The sequence below is a fragment of the Schistocerca serialis genome, chromosome 9 (genome assembly GCF_023864345.2).
Source record: "Schistocerca serialis cubense isolate TAMUIC-IGC-003099 chromosome 9, iqSchSeri2.2, whole genome shotgun sequence".
NCBI classification, from domain to species: Eukaryota; Metazoa; Arthropoda; class Insecta; order Orthoptera; family Acrididae; genus Schistocerca; species Schistocerca serialis.
In genome coordinates this window covers 323,428,989-323,452,096 of record NC_064646.1, presented here as the reverse complement: position 1 = coordinate 323,452,096, position 23,108 = coordinate 323,428,989, and the positions used below count along the sequence as shown (strand labels likewise).

Sequence of the window (23,108 nt, the reverse complement as noted above, 5' to 3'; positions counted from 1 at the left end):
GATGAATCCAAGAATATCCCACAGTGTAATATGTTATTTCCAAGGCATTTAGGACCAATTTCATGAAGTGGAAGACTGTTGTTTCTGGTGATCTGTACTACCTAAGCCCATTTTGAGCATAAGTCAATATTTTACTTTTTTCAGGAAATCAGCTATCCTTTCATACATTAACTTTCAGTTACTTTAGAAAAACCTGTCAATAGAGACACTGGTCTGCTATTATTTGTGTCAGATGTACTATAACTTTTGTAGTGTAGTTTTATTGATGATAGTGGAAGGAAGTAGTAATGATGTCAGTATGATGAGAATCTGTACTGCTGGAACTGTATTTGATTACCTCGACTGGCATTCCAGCAAAACCACCAGACATTTTATTTTATTATTTTTTATTTATTAATAATATTTCTCACCTCAGATTCTATTAACTGGGCACTTTTCACAACACCTGTTACAGACTTCTAGGGGGTGTAGAAGTGACTTAGTAGATAAAGTTTTGATAAGGAACTGATGTCTAGAAATGCACCCTATGGATATTCAGTAAGTTAGAAAATCAGATTACTCATATGTCTCCCACCTCATGGTTTAATACATAACGATAGTGCAATACAACATGTGCATCAAGAACATTTTATGGATCACCTCAGTCCATCACATGGGCACTACTATGTTTGTCCAACTACAGCAATGGCTGTGAGAAACTGGTACATTCCCAAATAGGATGGTTGATTGAGGTGTTTGTGGACTATGTGTACTAAAGCAAGCATCACAGATATCCCTTGTGCAACAAATAACAGAGTTGCCACATGGAGAAGCTCCTGTAATCCAAGGAAGTAGGGCATACATGTCAGAGTGCATTGTCTTCACTGTGTGCATACCGTGAACTGGGGGATTTTAAAGTAAACCAATCTTCAAACTTAGTTTACATCGAAACAGTCCATTTTCAGGCAAATGTTCTATGTCAGAAGTTTGTCTGCTAAGTTCCCTCAACAATCCCTAGAAGTTTGTAACAGGAATTTTGAAACACCCTCTATACACACAGCCCAAAGGCAAGGATGTTACAGTGACCAATTTTGCACATTTATCTGCTGACACCATAGTCACTCATCAAACCCAAATAGTAAAAATATCATTAAGCATTCCTACACATATTCCGATTTAGTGCAACTGAGTAACAAATTGTACATGTTTAGGACCTGTTGGGTGACAGACAGGCCCATTTTACTTACCACACAGTCTGTTGGGGCAATGACAGCTATTTATTGTGTGAGAGCACATGAACACCCTAACTTTTGACACCTTGTGGATCTATCAGTTATTGTTCTTTGAACACTGTTAAACATAGTGTAGATGCAGTAACTTGAAATATATGGTACCAAATCTACTGCCCTGTGCACCATTGCTCCTCTAGGCTCAGTGAAACTTGTCATCTGGGTCGTGAGCACACTTTCACGTATGAACATTTTAAGGAGCTTCTGCACATGCGTAATTGGCATGACATAATTGCCTTATTGGCCAAACACATACAGATTTGATAAATAATGTGCACGGTTTGTGGCGTGCACTGCTAGCCCTTACCACTCAACTACAAGTTCCTGTCAGTGCCACCGGGTGGCAGCACACTGTAGCAGAGTTTTTATCCACATTCACATGGCATAACTCCCACTAGGTGGTAGCACACTCCACAGATATGCCAATTCACTCACTGTATAGTAAAATTAGATAAGTCATCAGTATATGTTATAGTTATACTAATAGAAAAAGCTATTTTGTAGGATTCTGAATGACATATAGTACATTAAGTTTTGGATTTTATCATACAGTAATCCATCTGAGGTGCTGAGAACCATAAAGCACATCACTGTTGATTGTGACTGTAGCATTTATTCCTGCTTCTGACAGCCGTTGACCTTACAGATGGTCAGGTTTATCTGTACTCTAGGCCCAAATTGTACATATATATGAACATTCACGAAAAGCTGCCTCACTGGTTTCTCTGGTATTCACTTAAATATGGGGGCAGGGGAAGAAAGAAAAATGGCGTTCTACGAATCCGAGTGTGGAATGTCAGATCCCTTAATCAGGCAGGTAGGTTAGAAAATTTAAAAAAGGAAATGGATAGGTTAAAGTTAGATATAGTGGGACTTAGTGAAGTTCAGTGGCAGGAGGAACAAGACTTTTGGTCAGGTGAATACAGAGTTATAAATACAAAATCAAATAGGGGTAATGCAGGAGTAGGTTTAATAATGAATAAAAAAGTAGGAGGACGGGTAAGCTACTACAAATAGCATAGTGAACGCATTATTGTGGCCAAGATAGACACGAAGCCCATGCCTACTACAGTAGTACAAGTTTATATGCCAACTAGCTCTGCAGATGATGAAGAAATTGATGAAATGTATGATGAGATAAATAAATTATTCAGATAGTGAAGGGAGACGCAAATTTAATAATCATGGGTGACTGGAATTCAGTAGTAGGAAAAGGTAGAGAAGGAAACGTAGTAGGTGAATATGGATTGGGGGTAAGAAATGAAAGACGAAGCTGCCTGGTAGAATTTTGCACAGAGCATAACTTAATCATAACTAACGCTTGGTTCAAGAAACTTGAAAGAAGGTTGTATACCTGGAAGAAGCCTGGAGATACTAGAAGGTATCAGATAGATTATATAATGGTAAGACAGAGGTTTAGGAACCAGGTTTTAAATTGTAAGACATTTCCAGGGACAGATGAGGACTCTGACCACAATCTATTAGTTATGAACTGTAGATTAAAACTGAAGAAACTGCAAAAAGGTGGGAATTTAAGGAGATGGGACCTGGATAAACTGAAAGAACCAGATGTTGTACAAAGTTTCAGGGAGAGCATAAGGGAACAATTGACAGGAATGGGGAAAAGAAATACAGTAGAAGAAGAATGGGTAGCTTTGAGGGATGACATTGTGAAGGCAGCAGAGGATCAAATAGGTAAAAAGACGAGGGCTAGTAGAAACCCTTGGGTAACAGAAGAAGTATTGAATTTAATTGATGAAAGGAGAAAATATAAAAATGCAGTAAGTGAAGCAGGCAAAAAGGAATACAAATGTCTCAAAAATGAGGTTGACAGGAAGTGTAAAATGGCTAAGCAGGCATGGCTAGAGGACAAATGTAAGGATGTAGAGGCTTATCTCATTAGGGGTAAGATAGGTACTGCCTACAGGAAAATTAAAGAGACCTTTGGAGAAAAGAGAACCACTTGCATGAATATCAAGAGCTTTGATGGAAACCCAGTTCTAAGCAAAGAAGGGAAAGCACAAAGGTGGAAGGAGTATATCGAGAGTGTATACAAGGGCGATGTACTTGAGGACAATATTATGGAAATGGAATGGGATGTAGATGAAGATAAAATGGGACATATGATACTGCGAGAAGAGTTTGACAGAGCACTGAAAGACCTGAGCCGAAACAAGGCTCCAGGAGTAGACAACATTCCATTAGAACTACTGACCGCCTTGGGAGAGCCAGTCCTGACAAAACTCTACCATCTGGTGAGCAAGGTGTATGAGACAGGCGAAATACCCTCAGACTTCAAGAAGAATATAATAATTCCAATCCCAAAGAAAGCAGGTATTGACAGATGTGAAAATTACCGAACTATCAGTTTAATAAGTCACAGCTGCAAAATACTAACGCAAATTCTTTACAGATGAATGGAAAAACTGATAGAAGCCAACCTCAGGGAAGATCAGTTAGGATTCTGTAGAAATGTTGGAACACGTGAGGCAATACTGACCTTACGACTTATCTTAGAAAATAGATTAAGGAAAGGCAAACCTACATTTCTAGCATTTGTAGACTTAGAGAAAGCTTTTGACAATGTTGTTTGGAATACTCTCTTTCGAGTTCTGAATGTGGCAGGGGTAAAATACAGGGAGCGAAAGGCTATTTACAATTTGTGCAGAAAGCAGATGGCAGGTATCAGAGTCGAGGGGTATGAAAGGGAAGCAATGGTTGGGAATGGAGTGAGACAGGGTTGTAGCCTCTCCCTGATGTTATTCAATCTGTATATTGAGCAAGCAATAAAGGAAACAACAGAAAAGTTCGGAGTAGGTATTAAAATCCATGGAGAAGAAATAAAAACTTCGAGGTTCGCCGATGACATTGTAATTCCATCAGAGACAGCAAAGGACTTGGAAAAGCAGTTGAACGGAATGGACAGTGTCTTGAAAGGAGGGTATAAGATGAACGTCAACAAAAGCAAAACGAGGATAATGGAATGTAGTCGAATTAAGTCGGGTGATGCTGAGGGAATTAGATTAGGAAATGAGACACTTAAAGTAGTAAAGGAGTTTTGCTATTTGGGGTGCAAAATAACTGATGATAGTCAAAGTAGAGAGGATATAAAATGTAGACTGGCAATGGCAAGGAAAGTGTTTCTGAAGAAGAAAAATTTGTTAACATGGAGTAGAGATTTAAATGTCAGGAAGTCGTTTCTGAAAGTATTTGTATGGAGTGTAGCCATGTATGGAAGTGAAATGTGGATGATAAATAGTTTAGAGAAGAAGAGAATAGAAGCTTTCGAAATGTGGTGCTACAGAAGAATGCTGAAGATTAGATGGGTAGATCACATAACTAATGAGGAGGTATTGAATAGAATCGGGGAGTAGAGGAGTTTGTGGCACAACTTGACTAGAAGAAGGGATCGGTTAGTAGGACATGTTCTGAGGCATCAAGGGATCACCAATTTAGTACTGGAAGGCAGTGTGGAGGGTAAAAATCGTAGAGGGAGACCAAGAGATGAATACACTAAGCAGATTCAGAAGGATGTAGGCTGCAGTAGGTACTGGGAGATGAAGAAGCTTGCACAGGATAGAGTAGCATGGAGAGTTGCATCAAACCAGTCTCAGGACTGAAGACTAAAACAACAACAACATGAGATGGTGAGAGGGGGGGGGGGGTGTCAAAGTAGGTGTGCTTTTGATCCTTACAGCTCTCAGCACCTCATTTGTATTCTAGTCAAGTGATGGATAGTGCTGCTTGAATTTAATAATTTCCACAAATGGCAGTTTGTGTTTGGAGTTGGTGGTTTACTGTGCAGGAATTGGCTTTCCTGTGCAGTGTCAACATCAACTCTGTTGAACCTGTATTGAGCACTAACAGAAAACAAAATTACCAGGAAAAATTAGCCATAAAGAAAGTAAGGCCTCCCCGACCAGATCCATTGTCTGAGAAAGTGCGAAATCAAATAAGCATGACTACATGTAAATGTGTAATTAAGAAGTGTATAACAAATGTAAGTAAGAGTGCACAGTAAGAATGTCTGATTTTCAGCCCAGGAGTTAATTCATTAACTAATACATGAATTAGGGATATTGTACATGTGTTCAAAAAAATAAACATAAAAAAAGCACAAAAACTCCCACTTACACAAAATTGTGAAACAGACAGTAGCAAAAGCTTAAACATTATTTCATTCTTGCTATAAAGTGTACTTAATTATGTGCAACACAACAAAATTCCACAAAAACAATTCTTCCTCTTTTCAGACAAGTTATGCATATTATTATTATATTACTGACAGCAGCTGAAGTTGTATAAATATGTTGATAAGCATAACTGCTATACAGCAGATGCTATTAGTTTCGCACTCTGATATTTATCTGTATTTAAAAATTTGTGAACACCCAGAATGTTTACCTACAAGCAGCCACTGTTTTGGGGCCTAACTACCCAGTAGCAAAACTCACAAACACCTCTCGTAAGAAATTTTCCAATATGAAGCATACCCTTGCGAACTACTCAACAACAACAATGACAGTAATAATAATAATAATAATATCAATAATAATAATAATAATAATAACTTTATTGTCATTCGGTCATTACAGTAATAGACAACGTCATACACTTAGTACAGACAACCTTCTCAGACAGAACCTGCTCAGGGATGGGGATGTGCGCCGGCTCTGGATTGACTCTTTGCATGAGATGAACAGTGAGGGCTGGTGTGCCGGCCAGCCTGGAAGTGGTTTTCAGGCAGTTTTCCACATCCAACAAGGTGAATACTAGGCTCTTACTTGGATTCCATCTCAGTTACATGATTCACAAACTTTCAGAAAATGTTCAAACACTTGAACATGCAATATCATTAGATGCAGAAAGCTGAAGTACACAAATTCCATCACAGGGGATCTAGTGGTGTCAGGAGGGGCATCTGCTCACCCACTACCACTAATGAAACAGTCTATTGTGAACCAGGAAGTTCATAAAACAAATGACAGGATTAAAGCTCTATGTAGTAAATTTCAGAATGTGTGTCTAGTAGATGTCAGCTCTCTAGAAAGGGAGCTGCACACATCTCATGGTTTGCACATGAACAAAAGAGGCAAAAAGATCGTTAGTAGCAAAATTATTGAGGAAGTCAGGCGACATTGTTCACGAAGTGATGAAAAGAAGTCCATTGCCATAGGGTGGTACAACCCACCTCAACAAAATCTGCAACACCAGCCACCGCTGGCAAGCCAGGGAAACTTGTGAAGCCTGCTGGCCTCATTGCTAGTCCAAAATTATCCTCTAAGGTCCAGCAGGTAAATCTCGGCCTTAAAATCATACACCAGAATCTTGGTAGTCTTAGAAATAAGCATAATGATCTAGATGTAATTTCACGGATTGACAAACCCAATATATTAGTTGTAACTGAACATTGGTACAATGAAGCTCTGATTAGCATTTGTTAACCACTGTGTATGAAATTCTGCACAGCCTTCAGTAGAAAAGACAAGACTGGGGGAGGTGTAGCAATTTTCACTGTAAATGAAAGCAATTTTAATGTAATTGATGTGAGTGCCTTCAGCTTGGAAGGAGTCTCATAATTTGCTGCAATAAACCTAAAATGGGGTAGAGATAACATAACAGTTATCGGTGTTTACAGGCCACCTGCAGCAAATACAGATACCTTTTTTGTAAATCTTTCTGACTTGCTTGTATATATAGACACAACATTTTCTGGGCCAAATGGTCATGTAAGTATTATAGTTACAGGGGATATAAATATAGATTTATTAACAAATGATGTCAGCACCAAAATTTACATCGTCTGTGTGATGAATTTAACCTGACCCCACTCATTCGGGAACCCACTAGAGGAACTGGCAATAGTAAAACATGTCTTGACAACATAATAACAAACATGACCCACCTATTCCACAGCGCATTGGTTTTAAAACTAGCCATCTCAGATCATCATGCAGTACAGCTTAAATTGGAACTCCATGAGGCCCCCACTGCCACCACAAAACAACAGTTTGTAACTAAAAGAATAATGTAGAATGACAACATAAATGGACTAAACTGCATGCTAGCACAAATAAAATGGTTTGAAAATAATAGCTTTTCATATGATAGCTTTGCTGCTGACTTCTATTACTGCTTTGATACCACATGCCCAGTTGAAATCACAAAAATGAAACAAACAAAAAATATAAACAAACATATTTGGGTAAATAGTAATGTCACTGAAGTGAGGGAAAAATTAAAACTACTACACAGTGCAATGCTGAATAATAGAGAGATTCCTGAGCTAAAGGAAGCCTTCAAAATATATCAAGCACACTATAAGGTCTTACTCACACAGACCAGGAGCAACTATGTTGCAAATAAGCTTCAAAACTCACACAACGTAACTGCTGGCATCTGGGCAGTCATAAACAGTTTTAGAACCTGCAATGACAAATCCTGTGTGGATTTTACTATTAACCACAACATTCTCATAAAAGACCAACTGGAAGTTGCAAATATTTTTAATGAATATTTTTCTTCCATAGGGGAAGCCATAAATAACAAACATAAAAACATGCCCTACAGTTTTAAAGGTAATACATGTGACCATAGCATATATCTAGCCCCCACAAACTGTGCAGAAATAATGGGCATCATTAGCTCTCTAAAACCCTCTAATTCAGCTGGGCATGATGGCCTAAATACTAATGTTTTAAAAGCCTGTAGCCAAAATGTGTCTGTACCTCTGTCTGCAGCAGTCAACAATGTAATAGAATCAGACACCTTTCCAGACAGACTAAAAATAGCACAGGTAACACCTGTTTTTAAGAAAGGTGACAACACCAAAAGAGAAAACTACAGGCCAGTCTCAATCCTTCCTGTCTTTTCCAAAATAGTTGAGAAAGTTATATACAACAGGATTATAAACTTTCTTAACAAACACAACCTGATGTTTGAAAATCAAAATGGATTCCTAAAGGGTAAATCAACTAGCACTGCAGCTGCTCAACTAATTGAAGAGGTGTTAGGGGAACATGTGGCAGGTGTATACCTAGACCTGGAAAAAGCCTTTGATTGTGTGAACATTGACATCCTATTAGACAAGCTATGGAACATCGGCATTAGAGGTGCTGCTTATGACCTAATAAAGTGTTATATGAGCAATAGAAAACAGTTTGTTTAACTTAAAACAGAAAGTGGTGTCTACAAATCAGAGATCACTTGCATAAAATATGGCGAGCCCCAGAGCTCGGTGTTGGGCCCCCTTTTGTTCTTGATCTATGTAAATGATATTAAATACTGCACTATAAATTCCAAAATTGTTTTGTATGCCGATGACACGTCCATTGTATGTAAAAAAAGATCATGTAATGAACTAGAGGCCGAGTGTAATAATGTGAAAAAGAATTTGTTCAGTTTTTTAATGAAAGCCACTTAAATGTAAGCACCAGTAAAACATGTTTGATGGAGTTTAACAAAAGTAGTTTGAATAATGAAATTAAATTGTACATGGGCAACGAATTGGTAAAGAAAGATTCTAGTGTAAAATTCCTTGGCATAACAATCCAAAGCAACCTGAAATGGGACACACATATTGACTCCCTAGCAACTAAGTTGTCAAAAATATATTTGCAATCAGTACTATAGCAAGTTCTGTAGAGACACCGTAGTCCTAAAAAGACTGCATACCAAGCTCTTTTCTCCTCTCACTTGAACTACGGTATTGAAATCTGGGGGGCAACAACCAAAGCTAATCTAGATAAGCTACTCATTCTTCAAAAAAGGGGTGTGAGAATAATCTGTGGAGCAAAATATAGGGAATCTTGTCGCAACTTGTTTCCAAAAACAGAGGTGTTAACTGTTATAAACACATACATTCTAAAAGCCATATTGCTTGTGGAAAGACTGCACACAAACACTTATTCAGATTTCCACCAGTACAATACTAGAAATAAAGAAAGATTTTACATTGGCAGCCATAGAACAGTACTTTACGAAAAGGGGCATCAGTACGTAGGTATAAAATTAGCTAATGCACTTCCTACAATTAAACTGAAACATCAGCTTAAGAAATTTTTAGTAAAACACCCTTTCTACACATTAGAAGAGTACCATACTTATATGAAGAACAACAAATGCTTTGTGAAATTATGTGAATAGAATTCAGTAAGCATCTTATTATAATTTTGTTGTAAATTAATGACGTATTCAGAAGAATGTGTCTTGTGTATCGTACAAATAACTTTAATCATTACTGTTTCTTTGTACATGTGCAGTGCACCATTCGATGTTGAATAAAGCTATTATTATTATTATTATTAGATCTGACATAACAGGTTGACCCTGTTGATACATGGGATAAGACCACAATACATGTGTCTGCATGGAAACATCTTTTGATTTGTATCTCCTGCAGCAATATTATATGTGGATTGCTATGCATGTTGATACAAATGTTCAATTTCTTGTACATAGGAAATTACAAGAAATGATAAGTGTATTGAGTTTTGCATGTCTGCCAGTTGGTTGCTCTGACCAACTGATAGCTGACTCCACATCATCTCACTGAACAAATTGTGCCATGTGTAGCACTGTCATCCCAACACAACAACAACACCATCACCACCACCACCACCAACACTACCACCAACAACATGTTTATTTCCATTAGGTCATTTCAGCAATAGACAATGTGACAAGCACAGTATGATACAATTGATAATTTAAAAAGACCAACAGGGTAGCTGTTAACATCACAGTATTACATTATAGTTAATAAATTAATTTATGGAATGTCGTAGAACAGGTGTTTGACTAACAAATCAGGGCTTTCGAAACTCTCACGTGACTGTATACATCTTCTTTTCTTTTTGATTTCATTTCTTGTCAGTGAACTGTATCCTGCTTTTTTTTTTTTTTTTTTTACAGGTGGAGAGAAATTGAATATAATAAATAAAATTGTAATTTCTCTTGTTGTTGTAATCTGGTTTCAAAATTAGTAACTATTAATATAATCACCATTTTCAAAATTTATCCAGCAGTCAGGTGTTTTATATTGTGTGCAGTTTCCATCGACTGATACTGCGATATCACCCAGAGGAGCCAGGTGCTGATGCTGACACAGAACGAATCTTTTATCAGATAGCAGAGGCATATGATGTTCTTCGAGATCCCCAACGACGAGCTGTGTATGACCATTATGGCATTAAAGGCCTTCGTGAAGGAGTCCCTGGGCCTGAAGAGTATATTAAAGCTTATCACTATCATGGTGATCCAATGAGAACATACCGGTACAAGCAATATTGTATCAATCTTTTTTTAAGCTAAGTACATTTAAGTTTTTTGACACTTTATTTATATGCAGATATTTTTACATTAATTACTTTCTGAGGAATATAATACTATCTTAATCAGATCATATTACTGTTAATGCAAATGACTATGCCAGTTTTGGCACATTTGTGCCACTTTTCATTTGATCTGCAATGAAACATATTTTATAAAATCAGTTGGTACTGAGGGAATGAAATTAAGAAATGAGGCACTAAAAGTAGTTGATGAGTTTTGTTATTTGGGCAACAAAATAACTGGCAGTGGCAGAAGTAGAGATGACATAAAATGCAGACTGGCAATAACTAGAAAATGGTTTCTGAAAAGGAGAAAGTTGTTCAAATATGAATTTAAGTACTAGAGAGTCTTCTCTGAAAGTATCTGTGTGCAGTGTAGTCTTGTGCAGAAGTGAAATTGGGTGATAATAGCTGAGACAAGAAGAAAATAGAAGCTTTTGAAATGTGATACTACAGAAGAATACTAAAGATAAGATTGGTAGATTGAGTAACTTATAATGAGGTATCTAATCAAACTGGGGGAAAATGAAATGTATGCTGGAGTTTGACTAAAAGAAGGGACCAGTTTATAGAGATGAAAATTTCTCGGAACGGAATAGAAAAAAAGCACTTACGTCACTCAAACATTTTTTATTTTTCAATGTAGTCTCCTTGTAGATTAATGCACTTGGTCCAGCGATGTAACAGCATCTTGATCACATCTCAAAAATGAGTTTCCTCCAGGCCTGTAAAATAGTTGTCAATTCAGGCTTCAAATTTGTCGTTTGAAATGAATCTTCATCCACCAACAAAAATTTTCAGTTTTGGCAAGAGATGGAAGTCTTGTGTACCCATATCAGGTGAATAAGGTGGGTGTGGCAACAATTCATACCTTAATTCACATAATTTTGCCATGGCGATGGCACGTGTGCAGGTGTGCATTGTCTTGATGGAGAATGACTTTCTTCTTTGCTAAACCTGGCCTTTTTTCACATACCTTTTGATGCAATTTGTCCAAGAGGTTAGCATAGTATTCTCCAGTAATTGTTTGCCCAGTGGGGAGATAATCTACAAACAGAATCCACTTTGCATCCCAGAACACTATTGCGATAACCTTTCCCTCCAAAGGAATTGTCCTTTTGCTTTCTTTAGTGGCAGAGAATCGGCATGTTTCCACTGTTTTGACTGTTGTTTCGTCTCTGGGGTATAGTAGTGCACCCAAGTTTCACCTGTGGTCACAAACTGGTGCAAAAATTCTTGTTCATTTCTCCTAAAACGAGCCAAACATTGTTCTGATATGCCCATTCTCATGCGTTTTTGATCCAGTATCAAGAGTCACAGCACCAATCTTGCCGATAATTTTTTTCATTTCTAATTCTTCAGTTAAAATGTGATATAGCCTTTCAGATGACATATGGCAAGCATGAGCAATTTCACACACTTTCAATTGGCGATCCTCCATGACCATTTTGTGTACTTTTGCAATGATTTCTGGAGTAGTTTCACATCTTGGCTGACCACTGCACAGATCATCATCTAAGCTCTTCTGACCAAATTGAAATTCATTTGTCCACTTGGCAACTGTTGAATATGAAGGAGCAGAGTCCCCCAGTGTATTCTGGAAAGCAACATGAATGTCCTTTGCCTTCATACCTTTCTTTACGAAGTACTTAATCACTGTTCAAATCTCGATTTTTTTCCATCTTTGCAAATCACTATGTGGGAACAACAACAGAGCCATGTCACCACCACAGCTCTCTTCCAAGAGCACTGACATGGCACGTGACACGTGTTTACAGGCAACAGTCCAATTAATATAATGTGAACAATTTGCGCTAGTGCTGACCTCTCATGGTGATTCTGTGAACTTTTCAAACCACCCTCATAACAAACCCTTGTATATCATCCAAGCTCTATTTGACAGAATGCTCAGCCAGATTAGAGCCATTTTTGCTGTCATATGTAGCCACTCTTTTCACTGCACACCCTGTATACACCCAATTCTTGAAGACCGTGTTTTATAAAGGAAACTTTGAATATATAAAGTGAGTGGGAGATACAATACTGTAAGAAGAATTTCAAAGAGCACTGAAATATTGAAGTCAAAACTTCTTGAGTAGACAAATGAATGACCCAAGTGCTCTACCTGGTATGCAAGATACATTAGACAGGCTAATTGTCTTCTAATTCCAAATAGGTTGTCATCATTATCTTTGTTTCTCCATTATCCAGCATCAGGCTGGCTTGGGGTATTTATGGTACTTCTTCACTTTCCACTGTGTTTCCATCATCCCTCTTCTATAACCGTTTTGTTCCAGGCCAGATTCTGTCTTCTTAAACTTGTCTTTTGAGTCAACCCATCTTGCTCTAAGTCTCCCTCTTGCCCTCTGACTTCATCTCCCCCAACTTGTTTTGATATTCTTCCATCTTCTACTGTCTTTACATGTCCAAACCATTTTAACCTTTTCCTCTCAATTCTCTCAGCTCTCCAGTTTCAGTCCCAACATTCTCATTTCTCAATCCATCTCTCCTCATTTTCCCTAACATAATTCTTTCAAATTTCATTTCACTTTCTTCTTGTCACTGTCCATGTCTTCAATGCATATATCAGCATGGTGGTGAAGTATGCCTTGTACAGCACATTCTTACACTTCATTGGCACCTCCCTTCCACATACTAACACCCTCACACACTAGTAGAGTCTGTGCAGGATATGGTGGCTGATGAGCAGTGACGAATTTATGTCCGAAGCACTGAGCGAGTTCGTTCATTTGCCCAGAAGGGGAGGCCAACAGTGTTTGCCACATTTTGGTTGATTGACAATGACAGAATCAAGGTGCATGCCCTACAAGCATTCTCAAATGATTTTACAGAAACAATTCAGTAAAAAAAATCATTTTTGCATTACTTATAGCTTTATATGTCAGGTTCATGATGATGTGGCCATCATTTCATTAATGATCATAGTTATTGTGATATCTGCATGGAAGTAAGACACTGCAAGAAATACAAAAAAGTTTGAAAACTAAAAATAGGGGTTGCTAAGATTTTGCATTCAGTACAAATTACATAATTGCTGCTTCATATGAAATTTGGCTAATATACCAAATTTTTCTTTATACTTGGGTAGAGGTCTCAATCTGTCACCAATCTCGAGAAAATTATGTGATGTAGCACACTCATTTGCATTCGTGTTGTGCCAGCGATAAGACCAAAGTGAAATATCCACAATATTCCTCATATTTCAAAAACAATTTGAGATTTTGGCAAGTGACAGTATGCAAAGAGGAGAGAATTTTTTCAGATGTTTATTATGCGAAACTTCCTTATCTACCACATTATTCTGCTAACTAGAGACTTCTTTAAAGAAAGAATTTAATTTTTTAGGGCCGTCAATAGCTGGTGAAACAAGAAGGCTATGGGTTTGGGAGCAACATAATTGAAGTCATTACATGTTTATTTTGTACCGAGGGTGTGCTTTTCTGTAAGCTACTACCCTTACTTTTCCTCTGGTCATCTCTTAATAAACTATTTCAGAATTCTCTCACAACTGTGTCTGTTCAACATGTTAGTGAGACGTCATTTTGTAAACTCCATTGTGTTTTTGCAAAAGAAGCACATTTTAACATGGCAACCAGGGAAATTTGTGGGTTTTACTCAAAAATCGCCACTCACGATGCTTCTCTGTAAGTCACAAATAGTTAACAAGCCAAGCGAAAATAAATCACTGCATTTTCAGTGGAATTGTTTTTATACACTAACCAAAGCAGATGTGACAGATCTTTTTGAACGGTCACCATGAAAGTGTCGGCATGGAGGGGCTCCACTTAATATTTACAAAAAACGTGAGTTTCAGTTTAGAACGGCACTTCCCCTCCAGTGCTCAGCATTTCCCCTACAGTGCCAGCCCATACCCCCACCACTACCATTCTCTCCACACATGTCTTACTGACTGTACATCTACCAGCCACAGTATTTTTTGTGGACTATAAAATGCATTACTCTGTTGTATCCTTTTGCTGACTTCTGCCTCAATTCTTGCGTTCTTCATTATAACACTACTTAGATATTTGAAGTTATCCTCAATGTCAGTATCCTGTCTTTGATGTTAAACTGTCACTTGCGATCTCTGTCCCTCTGGTTACCACCATAGTCTTTCTTTTCTCCTCACTGCATTTCATTCCAAAGAAAGCAGGTGCTGATAGGGGTGAATTTATTTATTTATTGCTTCCAACAGAACTGTTGTATATGTTTATGTGATAGTTCATGTTTTTAATAGTTTTTGGAGTTGTAAATGTAGTGATTTATTACAAAGTTTTGGCTCAGCTCATTAGTAATAATAATAATAATAACGCAAAATTTTAAACATGGTTGAAGCAGCAACTGTTAAAATTCTTCACGATAAATGATAACAGCCAAACAGTTGCAGGATAAAGATTTATTGAAATTCTTATCTTGCAACTGTTTGGCTGTTATCATTTACCGTGAAGATTTTTAACAGTTGCTGCTTCAACCATGTTTAAAATTTCAGGATAAAGATTTATTGAAATCCTTATCCTGCAACTGTCTGGCTGTTATCATTTACCATGAATAATAATAATGATTTAGTAACTGTATAAAACATTATGTATTAGTCAAAATATTAAGAAAGAGAATACTTTAGGAGTGAAAGAGATCACTCACCAAAAAGCAGGAACACTTATTCATTGACATACACACTCAAAAAAGAAAGAAGACTGGCCAGATTTTGAAGCAATACTGTGAGCTAGAGTACAGATACATACAGAAAACATATACACATGCACACACACATATGCAAGTTTTCTTTCTTTTTTGTGCATGCTTGTTGGCATCTCAACACTTCTGCTCTTTGGTGAATGGTCTCCTTTACTCTTAAAATACATGGTCCAGTCACATAAATGTGACCACCACCTATTTTCAACATCAGTAACTACTAACTATGGCAGGTGGTAGCACTAGCAGTGGAGGGTATATTAAGCGTGTTGGGGGTATGTGGAAAACAGTGCATTCGTTGTTATAGTGTGGGAACAGAGAGATTTATGTGAAGTCTAAAACAGCACGATTATTGGCTTTTGGGTGAAGGGTGGAAGTATTTCCAAAGTGTCTATGTTTGTAAGCTGTTCACCTGGTGCTGTGGTTAAAGTATACCATGCATGGCAAAATGGTATTATCAAAAACTAGTGCTAAGACAACTGTGATGCACCACAGGTCATAGATCACAGGGATGAACAGGAGCTGTGGGAATGTGTACAGGTGAATAGACATGCAGCTGTTGACCAACTGACTGCCCAGATGAAGCTAGGGACTACCAACAGTGCCTCCTCAATGACCATCCAGCGAATGTTGCTGCGTGTGGGCCTCAGCAGTTGATGCATCTGTGCTGACTACACCAATATTGCAACTGGACCTCACTGAGTGGCAAGAGATGGCCTTTTCAGATGACAGATGGCCTGTGGTGTGTATGGCAAGAAACGTCCACAAGTAAACATCCTGCAACTATCATCGGAAGAGTACAGGATGCAGAAGGGAGCATTATGGTCTGGGGATTGTTTTTGTGGCATTCCATGGGTGATCTCATGATTCTGGAAGGCACACTGGATCAACACAAGCATGCATCTATCCTTGGGAACCATGTCCATCCCTACATGCAATTTGTTTTTCCTTGGCCTAAGGCACCTACCAGCAGGATAATGCAATGTATCAAACAGCTTGCATTGTATGCGCATGGTTTGAAGAGCAGCAGACTGAGTTTACTGTACTTCTCTGGCCATCAAACTCTTGGATTTAAACCCAGTCAAGAATGTGTGGGACCACCGCGTTCTGGCTGTTGTGACAATGGATCGTCAGCCAAGAACCCTACTGGAGCTGACCACGGCACTGGAGTTGGCATAGCTCCACATCCCTGTCGGTACCTTTCACAACCTCACTGACTTTCTTTCTGCATGTGTTGCAGTGGTCGTCACTGCAAAATGTGGTTGTTCAGGCTTTTGATAAGTGGTCACATTAATGAGACTGGATAGTGCATTTACATTCACAAGGTTAAGTGTAGAGTCTTGTATTGCAAAGAAGCTGTGTTATTATCAGTGGCTGGTATCCTCTGTCATCAACACAAATGCACATGTGGATTAATACGGTTCTTTACTAACATGGACTGGAATCTTTTACTTAACTTGAATAGAATCCATGTTTTGTGGTACAGGCTCATCAGTAATAGTCCTCTTGCAGACTGATGTATGTCTCACTACTAGTGAAGTACAATTCTGATTGAGGTAAACTAGTCCTGCTATAGTCACTAATCTGTTTGCTATGTACTGTTGTAGCCCATGGCGAATTAAAGTCACTCTATGAGTAAGTTGGCAGATGCCAAACTGGATGATTGAGTGAATTGGGCCATCTGGTCAGTGGTGGCAGCCTAAATACATGCTGTCGAGAGGGTGTTGGCGGCATGTTGCTTGTGGGTGTGTCTCTGGTCTCTCTCATGATGGGCGTGCTTGATCCAGTGATATTTGCTCCACCTTTGCCAAGCAGTGTGCTGGTGACAGCTGACGCCAGCACATTCCTGTCCCTGAAATGTGACACTGTTGTCGTGTAGGGAGGATGTGAACAACAATGGGAAGGGAAGCAGGGCACTAGATATAGAGATGAGCCAGGAGCCTTGACTGGAGGATGGCATGCTCCCAACCGTACCCCACCATTTGGCTTGCAAGGAACAGGAACATCCTCCGTAAAACTGCTGCCAGGACACAGGTCCAGGCCTGAAGGTGTGTCCTGGGACAATGACGGTGATGGCGATGGTGACAACGGGGCCCACATCCGTCAGATCGACGTATAGGGATGTGGGGGTGGGGGGCGCATTGTCCATCTGCTCCTCCTGGGGTGCCCCGGTGGTGCCAGCAGATGGCTGCGAAGGCTGTACGGTCCTGTGAGGCCGTGAATCTGGGGGAAGAAAAACAGCAGAATCACAGGGCAAATGACGTGCATAAATATGGTTCTGGTGGCAGCACTGCAAATCACCAGGATCTGCAATCAAGTACATAAAAGATCCAATGTGTTTTTGGATCGTGCCTTTTTTCCAGCACCCATGGTTACCATAAACCCTGAAAAGAACATGATCGCATGGTGCAAAGTGATACTTGCAGACCATTGATGGCGACAGATGCTGCGGTGGGTGTAGCAAGTGTATCAGCTTCTGATGGAGGCGGCCATGCAGAAGTGATGATCCATCCCAAGGGTGGGAGCAATAGGAGGCAAGAAAGAGTTGTAGCACCTGTTCCCACGTGTGGGTGGTGCAAAGCTTGGTCATCTGTTGTTTAAAAGTGCGTACAAAGCATTCTGCTTCTCCATTGGACTTGTGGTGAAACAGAGCACTTGCTAGGTGATGAATGCCATTTCGTTCACAAAACTATTCAAAATCGTGTGATGTGAACTGTGGTCGATTTTCCGACACAAGTACTTCTGGCAAACCTTCTATGCAAAATATTGAGGACAACACTTGAATGGAGCTGTGTGACATGGTAGAATTCATAGTCACTGCAAATGAGAACTTACTAAAAGAGTTTACCATTATGAGCCAACAAGTGTTCCAAAATAGTCCTGCAAAGTCTATGTGCACTCTTTGCAATGGGGATTGAGTCTTAGACCAAGCTGAGAAAGTCTGTGGCAGAGGCAATTGGTTTTCTGCACATGTGCAACACTGTGATGTCATCTGTTCAATGTGGGCATCCATGCCCTCGCAAATATAGTGCCGGCATGCTAACTGTTAGTGCAAACAGTTCCCCAATATCCTTGCTGAAGCAATCGCAACACATACTTTTGCAACACTTTGGGAGTAAACACATGTGATTGTCCACTGCCATTTTGAACTAGAATCACACCCTGTTGAACTGAAAGTTTATGCCAACATGCAAAATATCAGCGTACAACTGAGTTCTGGATACTGTTCAATGAACGAGTCCAAGATGTGCGAATGTAATGCAACACAATCTTGAGATCTGAGTCTGCTTCTGTGGCCTGTGCAATTTTTCCGTAATGCAAGGGGAAAGATTCCAGCAATTCAGAGTCCTGCACATTGATCTGGCAACAAGATGCAGCAGATGCATCAAAATTGGAGTCTGGATGAATTGGCAGGTGAGATAGGGTGTCTGCATTGCCATGCTTTGCCATAGGTCTGTACACAGTTTCATACTGATACTGTGAAAGCAACAAAGCCCAGCATTGCAATTTTTTAGCATTGGATGTAAGAACCAGCTTTGAGGATGAAACAAGAACTGCAAGGGCTAAAAGGAACTTGTGAGCAAACAGATAATAGTGAAATTTTGTTATCCCAAATGCATAGCAAGAGCCTCTTTTTTCTATTTGAGAATAACTGCAATGAGTTCGAGTTAACATCTCTGAGGCAAAAGCAATAGGTATGTCTTGTGCACCAATTATGTGCAAAAGCACAGCACCAATTCCATGGAAATATATGTTGACTTGCAAAACTATTGGCTTGACAGGCTCAAAATGCACTAAACATCTGTCACCAAGCAAAGAATTTTTGAGTTCATGAAATGCATCTTAACAGTCTTTAGTCCACACAGAAGATACATTTTTGTGACACAAGCAATGCAATGGAGCCATGATCTGGGCAGCATTCGGTATAAACCAAATGTAGTACATCATATTGCCTAATACTGACTGCAGTTGAGACACATTGCAAGGAACAGGTAGGTCACAGATAGAAGGCAAATGAGATTGGAGGAGGGTGCACATCCTGACTGTTGATCACTTGACCCAAGTACTGTAGTACAGTCTGTGAAAAGTCACACTTTCAAGATGACTCTTGAGTCCTGCTTCTGACAATGCTTGAAAAAGAGTGTGCAAATTGGCAATTTGTTCCTCTGGTGTACGACCTGAGATGACAATATCATCAAGGCAGTTTGAACAAAATGGCACTTTTGCAGTCAGCTGTTCCAAGTAACATTGAAAAATAATGGGTGCAGATGCACTGCCGAAGGGCAAATGCAAATACTTGAACAGTCCTAAGTGTGTATTTACAACAAACACTTTCTGTGAGTTCTTCACCCAATGGAATTTGCAAGTAAGCATCATGCAAATCTATCTTAGAAAAGTAATGACCTGCACCACGGTTGTCCATGAGTTCCGCATGGCAAGGTAACAGATAAGTGTCAACTACTGTCTATGGGTTGACTGCAACTTGCAGTCAACACAAATGCAAATGCGTCCAGAAGGCTTAGGCAACAAAATGAGAGGACTCACCCATTGTCTAGCTTGAATGGGAGCAAATACACCATTACCTTGCAGTTCTTTCAATTTACTGGCTACTTTGTCTCTTAAAGCAATTGGAACGGGATGGACCCAGAAAAACTCTAACACTATGCGACGATAAGAAGCGGTATGACTTAGGATTGCAAGCAAAATCCACACCTGTCTCACATCAGTTGACTTACTTGATATGCACAGCCGATCTTCTCTGGATAGCCAACTACGTCGATCTCCAAAACCACCTCCTCTGAAGAAAGTGCTGGTTACGGGAATTTATAAGACTCTTTCTCTCTCTCTGCTCTTGAAATAAGTGGATACTCGAAGAATACTTTTAGTGTAGCCTTGGTATATTTCAACTTCCACAAGGAACAAATTCACCACTTCTCACATAAATATTCGGTTTGCAAGTCAACCAATTCATCTAGCATTAGATTTGATTAAAACATTTTTAGCATAGTTTTTGCAACCACATAATTATGAACATGTCTTACTTCTAGTGAATCCAGCACATGAAATACAATTAAGTGTCTATAACCAATTGATCAGTATTCTGTAACAACAATTACAGACACTAAAACTGCAAGGGATACTACATGATTACTTCTTGCTCATGACTCCTTTCCAGCCTGCACACACAAACGTGTCACGCACTATGTACATTCTCTCACACACTTATATCGTGTGTTCAAGATGATAGAAGGACGAGTGGTTCTGGAATTAATGCAAAAATTCTCGAAGCACTACATATCCATACCCTCAGCTCGAACACACGATATTTTATACATACTCATTATGTACATTAGTATTACATAGAATAACAATTCATAATTCCATTTTTTTACTAACTGTGCATAACCCTTTTATTTACTATTTAGCTTTTCTTTTTTCATTTTACTTTGATTACAAAATGGGAGTATTTCATTCCATGTTGGAGTCAATTCTTTTATATCTAGGAGTCATGGGACCTAAACCTTTGGGTTTCCAACTGTAAGCTCCAGGTGTTCATGACACTTGAGTATTTTACTCTTTATTCTAATTCTTTGTACTTCTTCTTTAGTACATAATAGTCTCGTTAAGTATGGGCTGTTTGTGGTGTGGCGGAACTCTGGGCAAACGAAAGTGTTCTTCTCAAAACTTGTAAACTCACATAAAACATAATAATGCTAGTGGAATATAGAATTCAAACTTACCAGAATATTTCCTAATAAATGTGTGACTTCTGTCACGATATTGTCCTTTTCCCTTAATATCAGCATCTATACCTTACACCTGGTTGACCCTATGAGTGCACTTCCTCCTTCCATTTCATTAGGTACTCCCCTCTTAATTCCTATTCTCCTATGGTACAGGTCAATCCCCTTTGTGGTACCCCTGTCCGCACAGTATTGGTCAGCCTTTCTTAGGTCTGCCTATCTGCCTTTTATATTCAATAAATGCTTGGTGCACCCCCATTATCCTTCCCGTGGAGACCTCATGGTTCATTGTCCTAGTATACATCTTTATGTACACTATAATTAAATATTTCCTGGAAAAAATAAAAGTCTATTTCACACTTCACACTCACTTCTTAATACTTCATTTAATACCCTAGGGTCCTCCTCTACTTTTCAACTTCTGTAATATTTAGTAGATACTATGTCTACCCATATTATTCAGCTCACAGTAGATACTATGTCTACACCTAATGATCACGTCCCACTACTCTCTGACTCTACACTCCATCGGAGTATTTGCTACACTAAGTTTACATAATTAAACATCATAATTAACTCCAATCTGGCTTGCATCCTCCTTCATTACTCATGCCTCCTTCTTATGTATACTCTTTGTAAAATCGTCATAGTTTTTCTATACTTTGTATATATGTGATACAAAATTATCATAGTTGTCACATTCAACATGGGAAAAATATATTATGAGGTCTACATGGGAAGGATAAGGGGGATGCACTCAGCATTTATTGAATATAAATGGCAGACCTAAGAAAGGCTGACCAATACTGTGTGAACAGGGGTACCAGGAAGGGGATTGACACAAATAAGTTATAGGTTATTGGAACCCATGGAAAATGAGAAGCACTTCAGCGATAGAAGTAGATGAATATGGAAAGAGGGAAAAAATTGGCAGGTACTCAAAAGAGAAGCAAGAAAGGAAAAAACAGAAGTGGTTGCTAAGATCAAAGAAGAGAAAGAAGATAGCCCCAAAGACAGGAAACTCTTCCCACCCCCTTTGCCAGGATCCCTATTTCACCGGTGCTTGAGTGAGAAGCTGGAGGAGGTATGATGTTAAACTTCTCCAACAGAACAGACATTATCGCCTTTGCCTTTGAAGTCGCCAAATAAAATTTTAGCAACCCCAATGGAATGGCAAATGGTGAAGAATCAGTCACACTTGTCTGTGAGGGTTGTCGGGAAGGTGTGATGTGTGTTCTGTCTTAGCCATGATTTATTAGTTAGTGTAAATCATGCTTTAATCTATAACACCTAATCCTTCCAGAACCAATACAAATCCTCCCCTTTACCTCCTATCTCAGAAAAGGTATAAAATGTTCTATAAAAATAGAAAATTGTACGCTACAATCAAATAGTTGTTCAGTTAATCACTTTACACTAGATTTTATACACACATAAAATACTCTGTTCAGTTTACATCTTCTAGACATAACTCAGTTTAAATAGTACCATCATTTTAGACCTTTCACTCAAATAATATTTTATTTGTATCATTTCATGTCTAGAGATCGCTGTTCATGTGTGATTCTCTTAAATTGGTCCTAATCTTGTAGTCATATCCGGTTTCATAATTACTAACATTATAGGATAGTTTAAGAATTCAAGAATAGATTACAGAATAGTTTACACTCCGCCCATTAACACAGAATGTTAACATCCCTGAGGGACAGATGTGGCTCCACCCACATCCCATGGATCTGACATTAACCTCACTCGATTACTTATGGACCAATACTTCTTGTTAAATTCTGTGTGAAAGTCTCCCCACAAGAAACTTTCTTCAGTAACACAGCATTAGGTAAAGTTATTCTATGTTCTAATCTGTCCTGGACAAGTTTGAATTCTTCACACAAGTTGTCTGTAACCTTGTTGGTATCATTAGGTTAGGAAAAAGCAACAGTCACAACGTTTCCAGAGATTATACTCTCGGTAATTTCTCAATCTATAATTAGCTCAAAAGGTTCTGCCAGACTACTTGATTGAATAATCGAAATTACTTCCTTAGGTTGACC

At 38.8% G+C, this 23,108-nt stretch overlaps 1 protein-coding gene across 1 annotated transcript in view; it reads left to right on the top strand.

Moving 5' to 3' along the window:
• Positions 1-4,450: 4,450 nt before the first annotated feature.
• Positions 4,451-23,108, top strand: part of LOC126419590 (dnaJ homolog subfamily B member 13-like) — a gene marked incomplete at its 5' end in the record, with an annotated part of 96,579 nt that continues 77,921 nt past the window's right edge. Inside the window, 2 exons of the mRNA XM_050086776.1 lie at positions 4,451-4,464; positions 10,319-10,543. Coding sequence (XP_049942733.1) covers positions 4,451-4,464; positions 10,319-10,543 — 239 coding nt within the window. The remainder of the gene's footprint in view (positions 4,465-10,318; positions 10,544-23,108) is intronic.